Source organism: Euwallacea similis, chromosome 9 (assembly GCF_039881205.1).
Source record: "Euwallacea similis isolate ESF13 chromosome 9, ESF131.1, whole genome shotgun sequence".
NCBI classification, from domain to species: Eukaryota; Metazoa; Arthropoda; class Insecta; order Coleoptera; family Curculionidae; genus Euwallacea; species Euwallacea similis.
Window position 1 is genome coordinate 4536557 of NC_089617.1, and position 14118 is coordinate 4550674.

At 37.6% G+C, this 14118-nt stretch overlaps 4 protein-coding genes across 4 annotated transcripts in view; 1 reads left to right on the forward strand and 3 right to left on the reverse strand.

Annotated features, from left to right (window-relative positions):
- spdo (sanpodo) overlaps positions 1–4276 on the reverse strand; it is a 75926-nt gene extending 71650 nt beyond the window's left edge. Inside the window, exon 1 of the mRNA XM_066393056.1 lies at positions 4267–4276. The gene's annotated coding sequence lies outside the window, so the exon portion shown is untranslated. The remainder of the gene's footprint in view (positions 1–4266) is intronic.
- RpS12 (ribosomal protein S12) overlaps positions 1–14118 on the forward strand; it is a 274064-nt gene that overhangs the window by 104780 nt on the left and 155166 nt on the right. The gene's annotated exons all lie outside the window — the stretch shown is intronic.
- The window catches only part of LOC136410749 (uncharacterized), a 93445-nt gene that overhangs the window by 42110 nt on the left and 37217 nt on the right, over positions 1–14118 (reverse strand). The gene's annotated exons all lie outside the window — the stretch shown is intronic.
- Positions 11131–13793, reverse strand: LOC136410747 (juvenile hormone esterase-like). The gene is made up of 7 exons (XM_066393054.1): positions 13628–13793; positions 13293–13575; positions 12863–13239; positions 11983–12115; positions 11753–11934; positions 11553–11694; positions 11131–11497 (listed from the first exon to the last, which is right to left on the reverse strand). The coding sequence occupies exons 1-7, from the start codon at positions 13760–13762 to the stop codon at positions 11172–11174; spliced, it is 1578 nt and encodes a 525-aa protein (XP_066249151.1). The 5' UTR covers positions 13763–13793; the 3' UTR covers positions 11131–11171.

Here is a 14118-nt window from a genome sequence, read left to right on the forward strand (position 1 = left end):
CAACCCGTTCACAAAAGAGGTTTCCCTGGACCAGAGAATCTCATTATCGACCTCAAACTTTAATCCCCATGCATGAAGCTCAATATTTAAAATTCTTCCTCAAAAGCAACTTATTCTCAATTCTCTTTTTAGAGAAAAGCGTGACATATACGCAGAATATGAGGGCGGATAAGTGGAGGGTACAAAGACGAGCCTTAAGGCTTTTGCTTTGATATTTGCCAGACATATAAAAAAGAGAGAATTTAATAGTTAAATAATGGCCCTTATTAGGTCAGAAAAGATGCGAGTTTAACTAAAAGCTCAAGCTCGGACGTACAGACGTATTTGATGTATGGCCCATTCAACATCTGAGGATATTAAATTCAGTTTTGGGGGCAGAAGTGGGTTTGAGGGCAATTTATTGTTAGAGCAATGCGATAGAGCTTTGAGCAGTCGGATATTACTCTAAATTTGGAGAATATTCGCATTGGTTTAGTCTAAAGCTTTTGATTGATTTGAATTGAAATGACAAGATATATTGAAAAACGTTCGTTATTTTGGCCTGATTGTAGTTATAAATACTCTCAATTATCTTGAAAATATTCACATGAATTTCCCTTAAAATTAGGACGTATTGAGCAATTAAATCAAGTCCACGCTAAAAGCCTCAAAGCAGCCGAAGCGTTGAATCTTCATGAATTTTCTCCATAAAATTCGTATAAACATACTCAAAATTGTTCACATAAATCCCTATATAACTTGTGCCGTACTGAGCGTCTAAACCAGGTCGTTGCCAAGAGCCTCAAAGCTGTCGATTTGGGGCTTTGAATCCTCATGAATTTTGGTCTGATTCACCCTATAAATTATGTCCTCAATAACCAGAAAAATTCCATTCTACCATTTTTATTATAAAACGTTTATGTAAAAATTGATTACGTAAATTATTGCGTCTCATATAAGCAAACCGTGTAACATAAGCAAAGCTAATTTCAAATCGGGACGAAGGTATGCTGCCACCTTTCTCTTTCTGTCTCTCTGATACGCCTCTGGTCAATCGCAATGGTGAATTTTAAAAAGGTAAATAGAATAAAATTTCGTATGAAAAATCGGTCGTGGACCACCTTTAGTTTATCCATAATTTTTAATGGAAATTTGTTTCTAGTTTACAATTTCAACATTTTTTTCGAACATATGCCACTAGTATTTGTGTCACCGCAAAGGAAATTTTTCTCATATGATTAAGTTTATTCTACATACATGAATTCAAATGAGTTAAAACTAACCTAAATAAGTCGAAGAAACCGGTCAATTTCTTAAGGAACATCAAGGAAAAAACATTTTAATAATTCCTGAAAAATTCATACATTCCTCTGGAAAACTGTCTTTATATGGCCCTAAAGCTTCGAAAATTCATCCAGGTGTTTAGATACAAAGCAGTTTAGTCAACTTTTAACAGTTTCCAGCCCCCAACTTGAAAACAGCTCTAAATTTAGCGCCGGAAAAGGAGAGGAGGTTCAAGAGTTTTATTTAACTTTTAAATAGAATTTATCCTTCAGGGACCTTGCGCCGAATCCTGAATTCTTTAGAGCCAATTTCGCAGCTAAGGCGAAATTTTGAAAGCAGAAACTGACACAATGAGCTTAAATCAGCAGAGCAGGGGGTGAATTAGGACTTATTTCTAGGGGCTCTAGTTCTAGATTGTAGAGTTATGGACAACTGGAGGTTAAAGGCTTATCCGACACCTCTGGAAAGTATGATTTACGATCCCCATAACCATTTTCGGAGGCGAAAGTGGGGTCCCCCCATGCATTGTGACCCGACATCAATCTTCTGATCCCGGCTTCCTGAGTGACTCGGTAAAAATGCAAAGTGTCTAAACATTCGCTTCCTGAGAAAAATGCCACCCCGTTCCATCTCGTGTGGAAATGTGACGTTTTCGGGACGACCCAAATAATGGGTCGATTTTTCCCCCTTTTTAAGGCGCCTAGAGCAGACTGTGCTGTCCTCAGATGTCTCAATTCAGGAGGCTAATTCCTCTCCCTGCGATCGGGGAGATGTTTCCCTATTAAATTGTGTTCTTAGCACCCAAAGCAGGTACAGCCGATAAATTTCCAAGGTAAATAAAATAGTGGAGTAGACACAATAGAAATCGCATTATGCTCGGAACGTTCAGGTATAAATCTTGCGGGGCTTTGCCAACAGAAAACCGCATCTAAACGGATTTTCGGATCTGATTTTCTATTTGCCTGAGCTTGATTTAGGTGTTCACTTCGGGACTTTTACCAGAAAGTTGCAGCTCTAAGCCACTGGCTCTAAAGGCGAGCATGGAAAGTCGTTTAATTGCAACATACGATTTTTTTGAAAAATCTAGCCCCTAAATACGAGGAGGCATTAACCCGTAATTTTACCCCTGAATATGCCCTACAAGTTTCATTTAAGCATAGTCGTAACCCTAAGTATCCCCTACAACACGAAAATTAGCCACCTTCATTGCACTAATATCAGGGGCGTCCTGGGTCCCTACATGAGGCCCCTGTCCTGGTATGAATAGAATTTAAATTATTATTAAGGGAAACATTCAAATACTACAGTCCTTAAAAAGGGACCTGAATTGCATGAACCTGAATTTAACTATAATTATTTTAAAAAATCAGTTCGATTTAACTAATATCAGGGAGTAATATCAGGGGTAACGTGCATAAATCGAACGGCTTAATAGTTGTTATGAGTAGATTTTAAAAATTCTCGTTCCTAAGTAGACTGAGACGAAATCAGATTAAGGTTAATGTGTAACCCTTAAGAATTCCCTACATTGGCAAAAATTATCACCTTCATCTGATGAATATCAGGTGCATACTAAGCTTAAACATCATCATTGAAGTTTAACTGTTAAAACTGAAAAATTGGATACCTAAAAGAGGATTTTAAAGAGAGATAATTTAGGCTCGATTCTAGAGCTCAAGGCTCCCCTATAACGACAAAAATTATCATCATCATTATGGTAAAATCAGGGACGCACTAGCTCATATGATGAAGTTTCTCATAACCGTAAGAGCTTAACAGCAAATTTTGAAAGTTACAACCCTTAAACAGGGATTTAAATTTCCAGTTATTTTATATCGTATTATATCGATAACACGCATAATAATGTCTTTGATTTGACTAATTTCAGGGGCGTACTCTATTCATACATGAGTTAATCATTGAGACGTGCCTAGTGGCAATTTATCGTATATTTAGGGAATTTTAGTCCCTTAAAACGTATGTGTATGAAAGGTAATTATAGCCCCAAGAATTCACAGGAACTCTAAAATTAATTACGTTGATCTGGGAAATTTCAGGGGCGGACTGATTGGTCTAATTTCCAGATATTCGAAAATTTCCAGGAAAACTGAATATAAAGCTTTAGGGGAGGATTTTTCAATTTCCCTTTTAAGTCACTTAGCCTAATCCATCGATTGAAATGAGGGTATGGAAAACGCTTAATTACATTGGGTTTTTATTAATTTATTCCAGGAAAAAGGAAAAATTGCCGGGGTCTGATGGCGCCGTGAACAAACTCTTAAGAGATCATTAGAGATTCAAGTGAGGCCTTTTGGCAGGAAAAAAAGCTCCCTATTGACTCCCGTCTGACACCAAAAATTAATTAAAATGTGGACAGACAGTGGCGTAGCTCTTTGCGAAACTCTGATCATGTTGAATTAAAATTCATCCCTGCTTCGATCGTAAATAAAACTTATATGTAAGGAGAAACGAATGTTGGGAGCCGTGATCGCACTAAAAATTACATCCAAAGGAGAAAGGAAATATGTCAGAATTTAGACACGACTTTCAACATTTATGTAGGAAAATGGAGCGGAAAATTCAAGGGAAAGCGCATATTATATGTAACTCCTACGAGGAAACGCTTTTAACCGGGATCCCGGTAATGCCTCCAGAGTGCTTTATTGTTTCAGCCCTTATGGTTTTTCGAAAAAAATCTCATCCACAAACACACGTTTCGAATAACATTCAATATCACAGCCCTTTCGGCATAAAAGTGTCGATAAATGCAAGTCGCGTATATCAGGAGAAACGTAGAAAGCTCCCATATATGAAGGCTTAAGCCTAATCCTCACTCTTACCGACTATATCATTCATGTATTCAGGCCATAGGGGGTTATTCACTAAATTGCAGATAGAGTGGCATCAGCGATTTATCAGTATTCTTGCTCTATGTTGGGATTTTTGGAAATGAAACCGATTTATGAGGGATTTATAATGTAGGTTAAATCTGACCGAAGGTACGCCAATGAGTTTTTATCGGTGGCAAAAGAGCTCTGTGATTTAAACCTTTTGAAATTGAGAGAGAATTGGCACTGCGATTGCATGAAAACCAAAAGCGCCCCATTTGGAAATTTTAGGGAAGTTTTTTGATAAATCATCATAAATTAAAGAGAAAAAATATTTCCCCACTAATTACATCGAGAGTCCTTTACTCAAATCTACTTTTTTCTAAACTAGAGCCTTCTGGGGAACCGAACTGGTCAATATTTATAAATCAATGTAGATTTCAGCTTCAAGAGTCTGACAATTTGAACTGAAATTATACTCACTATTGCAGGAAAGCCAAAGGCGTATCATGCCGTTATTAAAAAAATAGGCAGGAAGAGTTCTTCTCATATTGTAGTTACCTTTGTTGAAATCTCGTAGTATGCTCATATGGGAAGTGATTATAATATCGCTAAATATGTGCGACCACACTTGCGTCATCTAACACATCCCAATTGTTACTAACCTAGACTTTTCGGCACATATTCCCGAGATTTATCTGCGAAATTAAGCGTGCATTTCGACCCCAATTCCAGGACCATAATACCTATACTCAACCCTTAATATCTCAATCGAAACCGCTCCCGAATAACGCCAACAATCCCGAAAACACCACAAAGCATTCCTGGTTGCAGGGATTCGGTATGTGATGTACTGCAATTATGCAAGTATGCGAGCGCCTCCTATCGGCCCACACCGGCGATTATTGCGAAATAGTTCGTCGAGAATTAATTACATTATTAGAGCATTGTCGCCCTTAAACGTTCATTTTTAACTCATTGTAGGGGGGTAAGTTTTGGTGCTTCGAGGCAAAAAATCCTTTGTAAATGTTTAAAATCGATTATCGGCCCTAAAACACGACTAGGACCTTTAAATAACTCCCCTCAAATGGCCGAGGTATTCCCCAGGGCGAAAAATAACATTCCTAACTGAATATCCCCGGCACATAGCTTACTATTTGACCTGCCCTATAGGTCCTAAGGGAAATCTGCCGGTATATCTCATTAATAATTTCCAGGCTTGCTCAGTTTTCTTTCCGATGGTGTTTTATTTCGCTAAGTGCATCGGGAACTTTCGATATTGAGGCGAAATTGCTACGCTCAACTTTTCCTTTTTAAATAACAACTCGATTTGCTGCATCGATACGAGGGACCATCATGAAATAAGTGTACAATAGGCGAAATCATAAGTTCGGCGCCTCCGCATTGCATCGAGCAGGCTCGACTCACTCTACTTGCTACACCGGTTTTCTTCGTGTTTCTTCGCTTTGGTTCGTATTGCTACGTTTCATTTCGGGACTAATCGCCCCCTTCATGGCTGCAGACGCATAAATCGTATTATCTTCTCGGTTCGAAAGAAGAAACTCGACGAATAATTGTGTGTTCATTATTTTTAAAAGCCTGTAAGCGCTTTTCGCTCCATCGGCCGACTTGTCCGATTCAATGGAATTTTCACATTATTTATCTCTATCGATTTTGCTGCCAGGCCGACGTGCACAGTCGGGTAATGTGTATGTGCCCTTAACCGGATTGGAAAATCGCTTTGTAAGCTGTAAGAAAGATTAAGCTGCAGTTGCCGGCTACAGCTGAAAGCTGAACCCTTCATTGGTCAGTGTATTTTGAAGTTTTTAAAAGGATGAAAATGGAATTTTTTAAGCGATTTTATAGAAAAAAGTTGACAAAGCGGTAAATTTACCGCCCAAAAAATCTCAAGAAATTTTAATAATTTAATTTATTAAAAAATATCCTCTTGGAATTTTGAAAATATTTTGTCGAAAACAGAAAGCGTTTATAGGAACATTAACTCTTCTTCATCAATAAGAAAAATGTTGCTGTTTTTCCATAGAAGACAGAAGCATACGAGCTTCCAGTTTACAGTATTGTAAAAATATTTGCACGAACACATGAATTTTAGTAACTTCTCGCTTAAAAAAGCCACATGATACACATATATAAAGAACGGTAAAAACTCGATTCTTCCTCCTAGAAAATAAAGCGAAAAAAGATAAGCGAAAACATGCGAAGCTCGAGTTTACTACAATTAAATCTTACAAGTAATTATAGCGAGTTTTAAGATTTAGAAAATAGTTACTTGAAAACACCATGTGATACATCACTGATTTTTCGGAAGCAAGAAATATCAACTCATTATTTTTTTTTAAATTACTATTTTTGAGTAGAAGACAGAAGTGTCCAAGGTTCTAATTTAGTGTTGTACAAATATTTTCAGGAAACTACAATAAGTCTTAGATATAATTATACAGAATATTAGAAGTAAAAAATTATCGCTTGAAAAAAAACCATGCGATACGTCAGTGTTTTTTGGGAAATGAGGAATATTAATCCTTTTTTAATAATAGAGTCAACATTTTTACGTGCCTGGCTACAAATGAAATAAGTCGATGAGGGCAACGAGTTTTCTAACTTCCCTTAGAGTTTTCTAATTACTTTCATGTCTTAAAAAAGCCCCAGGACTCCATATCAATAATCTCCTAAATTAAAGAATTTTATCCCTTAAATATTTAGGGTTGAAATGAAACAACCCCGGGCTAACAAATCCTCCTTAAAATCCGCCAAAGTTATTAAATTATTCTCGCAAACTATTACTGGGTTAGATGAGCGTTTCTCTGGCAATTTTAAAGGCGAATTTGCTTCGGTTTAAAATTCACAGAGAAATTTGCATAATTAGCCAAACAGGGGTGATAAAGGGGCAATAATTTAAGGGGGTTGAATGAGGTGCATATAGGGGCTTTTCGGGAACTTTTTGAGAAGGTTCTTGCAGGTAATTTTTAATTTGCGTTTCTGAATTTAATCCTAAATTTAAAGGTCGATATTTCGACAAGGTGATAAAGTTACCCATAGTGAATTTTAGCGAGGAATTCAAACAAATTTTAATCAAAACATTATCTCTGGAAATTGTTATACAAACAAAGCAGCATTGTTTAAATTTGACAATGCAAATTAAAATTTTCCTGTATGGTCAATAAGTTTAAATTCATTAATTACGTTATTGTCCAGGAGGGTCCAGGGAATTCCGATGTGTTCCAGGCTGGATATGATTTCGTGAAAAGGCGCTTTGTAACCGAGATTTTCGCTTTGTTGAATTTGCCCTCTCAGTCTAGTTACGCACGCTACTGATATTAACAGCATCGATATTAAGAGCATCATATTTAAGAATATTTATATTCATGACACTGATACTTCGTCCATGATTTTCCCACAATAATTTAAACTCACTTAAGATTAAGTTGTGAAAAATTATAAAGAAATCGGTTAAAGCATATGGGCGTGCGTAAGTCCTAAACTTCTCTGGGTTTTCTATAAAATTCGTGGGTCTGGTTCTATTGCAATGTTTGTCAATTGTTTCCTCACCATCTACAACCCTGATATCCATGATTTTTCGAAAACAATTTAAGCTTGCATTGTGTAAAAAGTTTGAAGAAATTGGTCAAAAGATATGGGCTTACAGATAATCTAAATGTTAAGAATTGAAGGGTCATTTGTCAAATTTTTTCCTTAATCTACGATACTAATGTCCATGAGTTTTGCACAGTAATTAATGCTCACTTAAGCTTAAATTACGTCGAAGTCCTGCAGATACTGGTTACAACACCTGGGCGTGCGTAAAATCCCAAACTTCTGTGATGTTTTCACGAAATTCAAAGCTCTTGTGCTGTTGTAATTTTTGACAACTTTTTGGTTCCAATCTACGACACTGATATCCATGATTTTTACAAAATAAATCAAACCCCCTAAGTTTAAATTCCGTCGAAATTCCAGACGAATTAATTAAAAACTGTAGGCTCACATCAGTGAAACTCCAAACCATGTATACTACTCAGTGAAAAGGAAAAAGCAGTAAAATTGATTTAACAAAACCTCAAGAACTTCCCTCATTTATCACAAAATCTAACCTCAAATCCTGCATCCTCTCCTCTCACCGATCACTCACCTTCTCCTCCTCAATTCAACCCTCCTCCTCAGCTAGTCCTCCTCAATGGAACAGTACAGTAAACCCGACACGCAACAAACAATTAACACCATGAGTATGCCATCTGGCAGAGGACGCGCCGACGTCGCGGCGGAAGACGCGCGCTTCGCGACGCCTGCCGTCGGAATGAGGCGCCTGCAGCCACCCCCTACTTTTATACACGGTAGGGGGGATGGAAGCTGCGCGTTCCTAAGCAACCTCGGATCATAATCATATCGTACGCCGCCACACAGCCACCCCCAGCCCTAAAACAACGGTGTGAGGGCTCGGGGGTGGCTGACGCAGGGGGCGGGTGGCTGAGGGGTGGCTGACTCGAAAGGGGGTTGCTCTTTTACCGGCTCTCGCGTGATCGAAGTGACCCGGTATCGGTAATAAACGGTTACGTTTATGATGGGTGCATGTTTTTTTTGACAGATATTGGGGACGAGGAGGCTGGGTGGCGTGGTTGGGGGTGGCTTGGTCGAGGGAAAATTAGGGCATTTACGAATTCTGAAATTATTAGCATTTGGCCACCAATATCCTTCTCTAATTCAAAATAGGAAAATTGAGTTTTTTGTGATAATAGTATATAATATTTACAATAGTATATTTTCTCCCGGTTGACAATTATTCTAAGTATTAGAATCTTCCATAACATTGATTTATATTAGTTTGAATTTACATTCTTACTAGTCTGTTTCGCATTGACAATTTGGGTGATCATAGCATATGCTATAAAACTTTGTAATTTGGTGATAGCGGCTTTAAATGATAAACAGTTTCAAAATTCATAGATTTTTAGAAATTTTTCTAATGTGGAAAATGTCCGTACTTCAACATAGCAATCTTTGTGATTGTAATATAAACTTCTTAATTTAAACAACCAAAACTTGTGTTAGTGGTTCCAAGCGTCAACCAAAATGTTTAATTATTCTTGTAAATTTCCTTTATTGGCTTAGAAATGGTTGCTTTTTCGCAATTCTTGTTTGCTACTTCAATACGACAATTTGTGTAATGATAGCATATACTACGTAGCCTCTTAATGTATGATATTGATGCTTTGCGATAGTGAATTTAAGCATAAAGGATTTAAAAAAATGTTTTAAAAGTTTCTCTTTCCTCTTGATCTTTGATGAATATTAACTAGCCCCCTACGTCTTTGAGAATAAATGAGCTACAGTAGTCATTTTTTGGTAACAGTCCTTATTATCAAGCCTCTTTTCTGAGCTCTGTGATAGTCTTATCAGCTGCTTGCGTTTTCTAAAATTTTCTTATATAATGCATAGAGGTTTAGTGACTGTTATAGAACTCCATAACTCCTTGACGGACAAAAATTCAGATGAGCATTTTCTGTGATAGTAGTTTAAACTATAAAACTTTATAACCTAGGAATTCAATCCCAAGGGAGTTCTGTCCCCATTCTCATCAGCGAAGACATTTTTTGGCGAAAATTATTTACGTCCTCTATAATCATTGATTTACAATATAATTTTTGTGTGATGGTCCATACTATAGAGCTTCTTTTCACATAAACATATAGATGTATAAATTATATCTATTCAGATTCAAGTGTCATAGAGAGCATTTTAAGTGGTTTCTTGCAACACATGATGTCAATTATCCCCGCACACGAATTATTGAGCAATAACCTCGACTTCAGCCACTTTTACCGGTGTCCAAAACATAGTTTCAACTTTGTCATCCTAATCGGTACGTAATTTTTTTCGGTAAGCCCTAATTTGCCAATAACGAGCTTCCTTAACAACTGACCCATTTCCCCATTTCTCGAGAGCAAACGGCCCATTTGCGCCCCCCAAACGCCCCTTAAGCCAATAATGGAGCATAAAGGGGCATTGTGCCCGAAATACTTAACGCACATATGAATAACATGACGACTGTAGATGTTATATAGCGAACAGATAGATAACACGTAACAGTCAATGGGGTTCCGGTTAGGAATGTTTCGGGTAACAAAATTCGCTGATAACGAACCAGTTTCGGCACTTTATGGGCCTCGTTGAAAATGTTGTTTCAATCGAGCGTGTGTTATCACTTTCGAGGAAGTTTTCTAAAGCTTTTTAATCGTAACAAGTGGGAGGAAGTTGATTCAATCAGGTTGATGTACAGTTGGTTGCCTGAAACTAATGAGGGAGGTTTGAGGGTGTTGAACTGCTCAAAAGAACAGTCGCTCGCCAATGGATTTGTTGTGAAAATTTGCACAGAGTGGAACAGCACAAGTGCAACAAGTGCAGTTGGTGGCCAAAAGTTTGAGTTTTGATTATTTTTGGAACTGAGGAGTGCAAACGCATTTTTAGTAACATCCTTAATTTAGAGTTAAAAAAACCATTTCCCAATACCACAATGAATGTCGCACGCCAATGGGAATTAGTGTGGAAGACTCTTTTGGTATTAGAAAAATTTGGCTTCGAATTTATTGAAAACAGAGGCGTACTTACTGAGGACATTTTTATTAATATTATTAATTTCTACTTTTTAGAATTAATATTGTCAGTAACAGTTATTCTACATTTTTTCTAGTACAATTTCAGCCGCTAGAACTCACACGGATTCCGTTTGTATTTGATCTTCGTCCCTTCGCTTATATTCCTAAACAGATCAATCTTTGCAATCCTTCTCATGTTATTTGAAACTCCTTCCTCTTTCTGCTCTTCACCCTACTTCTCTACCTTCTACTTCGCATTATTTTTCAAGAATGTTGAGCTTTTCATAATTTAAAAATGATGATTTTTTGCTTGCATGAACGTATTTCTTCACACAAATATCTAAAGAACCAAAGTTTCTTTAGATATTTGTGAAAACGGCGATGTCTCACAGTGAATTGTAAAGGAGTAAAACAATCAAACACCAAAATCGGAACAAGATTTTAATTACAAATGCACTCTCACTCCTCCTTAACTCCCTCCCTTTTCATGAGCGAATAAGTCAACACCTCCAGCCTCCTGAAACAGTTGCTCCCAAAAGCGTACTCTCTCTGGGAACAACTCCTCTTGCATCTTAAGCTCCCGATCAATTTTCAAATACCTTAACTTTTTTCCTTTCTTAAGAGGTTCCCACAAGGGGTGAGGATTACCACTCCTGGCGAAATCAGTCCAAATCTTTACCATTGTTTTAATTGCCCTCTTGTCTTCATCAGTCAATGAAGGACTAAATTCTTTGAACATTTTTGATAAGAGGATGTAGGAGCTATCTTGACCATGTCCCACTCCTGGAGACCCCTCTGTATAGGAAAAGGTTTGAAAAGCTGCTGAGAAAGGTTTTATACTTGGACTTACCAATTTTGACAAGTTTCTTGAATGCCTTAATGCTGTCTGTTACATAGTCGAAAAGGAAGAAGTAGATAGGTTGCGAGGTACTCTCCAATAAGAGTTTTATGGAGTAAACAGCTCCAGCGACAAAACCTACATCACTTAAATGCTGAGGAAATAAATTTTTTAAGGAATAATGATGAGTTGGTTAGGTAAATGAGTTTTACATTGCGTTCAGCTTCTGAGTCTTGGTTCTGGTAGTAGTGCTTCTTGACCGTTTCAGCCCAGGCAGTACCTTTGCCCTTGGCCTGCAAGTGCCAAGGAACCAAGCTCTCTTCCTTGTTGAAACTGATCGTAGGGATTAATATATGCATCAAATCGATCACGTGCCCTTCATTACTGCAAAGCCCTTAACTTCTTTTATTTAAATATAACTTCCCTCTCAGGAGGTATTTACCTTGAATCAGTGGAACCTGATTGTATCTTCCAGAATCTATGAGAACTTTAGGATCTTCGGTTAGAAACGCTGTAGGGTTGGGTTTCTCTATAATGGGTCCAAAGGGTCTCCTTTTGGACACAGTCAATAGGTTCTAATAAAATTAAAATTGACTAGTCACTAAAAACCTGGGAAAGGGCAATTTCAACGGTCAAAGTTCGGAAAAGATTATATTTTCTATTAGTAGTGACTTGGATTTTCTCTGTGCAAAGATTCCTTTTAATCTAATAAAACAATTGCGCATATCACACAATTTTAAAGTAATACGTAACCATATCATCGTCAATGATCACCATGATTATGAATTTTATAGGAAAAAATCAGGATTGTTCGAAAGATACCAAGTAGGAAGGAGTAAGAAATTAATGAAATTAAGATTTTCTTCATATGAAACTCGTTTTTATGTTAATAAATTTGGAATCTTTGTGGAAGTTCTGAGAAATCAAGTACACCACTGGTTTTCAGAAATATTGGAAAGTCATTAATTCCAATGCTGTTTATGGAAATCGTTACGAAAATTTTAACTTTTCGAAATATCAAAAGGCTCATTTGTTAATATTAAATCATTGTCCCTGAATCCTGATTGAGATTTGGTAAATTCATTAATGCGGAATGGACTCAAAGTTTGGGTTAGTTCAAGTTAGTTTCTGATGCCCTGTAGATTTCTCATGGCATTAAAGTTGTTATTGCACTAATTTAATTAACTGACGTAAGGAGGAACCCTCAAAGGGATCATTAACAAATCTGTAGCAGAAAACAGTGATAACGTAAAAACTTTTAATATGCGTAAAATATGACAATAGTCAACCCATATCTGATCAAAAACTAGAAAAGGACTCACATCTGATATCTGACCAGCTGCAAATAGAAGCTCTTCGGATGTGGCCTCCATTAAAGCCTTCAAAGCCTCCTTCTCATTAGAAATCTTCACTCCTAATTTTTCGGCAACCTGGAGAACATTTCGCTGCCCCCAAGCCCAAGAATCGAAAACGGAACCACTGTGAACTATAGCCTTATGGAACACACCCTTGTTAGAGGAACAAAGCAGTTGGAACTGCACTGAGGCCCCTCCAGCACTGACACCAAAGATGGTGATGTTATTGGGGTCCCCATTGAAGCTTGCAATGTTTTCGTGAACCCATTTTAAACCCAGGGCCTGGTCTTTGAGTCCAGCATTACCAGGTACCTCCAGAGAGGTGTCTTCCAGGCTCAAGAACCCTGTGGGACCCTTTAAAATCAACTACTTCCTTTGAAGTTTTATAGAACCTCACCAAAGACCCCTAGACGATAGTTCAGAGTCACCAAAACAACGTCTTGGGTCATGAGGTACTCAGGGCCGCACATTTCTTGAGTGCCGCTACCCATGGTAAAACCTCCTCCATGGATGAAGACCATGACAGGTTTAGCCTTGGTACTCAGGTTTTTCACATGAACATTCAAGTACAAACAATCTTCTGACCCCACAGTTCTGATTCCATGCATTTTCTGCAAACACTGGTTGCCATCATGGGTGCAATCCCTAGTACCTTCCCATGATTCTGCTGGTTGCGGTGCCTAGGAAATCCAACTTAATAACTTTCTGGAATGCTACCTAGACGCAACAAACCTTGAACCTCAAAGGACCTACTGGAGGCTTGGCATAAGGGATACCTAGAAACTTATAGAAGGTACCGCCATCCAGATTAGTACCGGTGGTACCGAGCATGGAACCCTGTTTCACTGTCACTGTAAGTCCGCTCATGTTAGTCGTACTAAGTATCTCATTTAATGCTTATTGCTGTTATAATAAGTCGCCAGTAGTGGTGCCTGATATTATATCAAAAGTAACTGCGCATTAACGTTTACGCCAATTGGAGAGATAAAACCAATTGAGATTATATGATTTTTAGATGGTATAAATTAATTATTAAATACGCGAAATATTCCGTTAATATGGAGTTTTGATTTTTAATAACTTGCAGAAGAGTACGCCTCTGTTTCAATTATTGCATCAATGCGCATTTCGAGTAATGGAAAGCATGAAAGGAATCTAGAAATGACTCATGCTAATTAAAAAATTAATGACGTGATATTCATTTCCTGTGAACAAGAATGAAC

Excerpts from the sequence above, each read along its gene's own strand:
- LOC136410747 (XM_066393054.1), bottom strand. The coding sequence starts at position 13,762 with ATGAGCGGACTTACAGTGACAGTGAAACAGGGTTCCATGCTCGGTACC. Across the intron at positions 11,695-11,752 it reads ACTCAGAAGCTGAACGCAAT|CATTTAAGTGATGTAGGTTT; the intron begins GTAAAACTCATT and ends TTATTTCCTCAG. Across the intron at positions 11,498-11,552 it reads CAAGAAACTTGTCAAAATTG|AGGGGTCTCCAGGAGTGGGA; the intron begins GTAAGTCCAAGT and ends TTTCCTATACAG.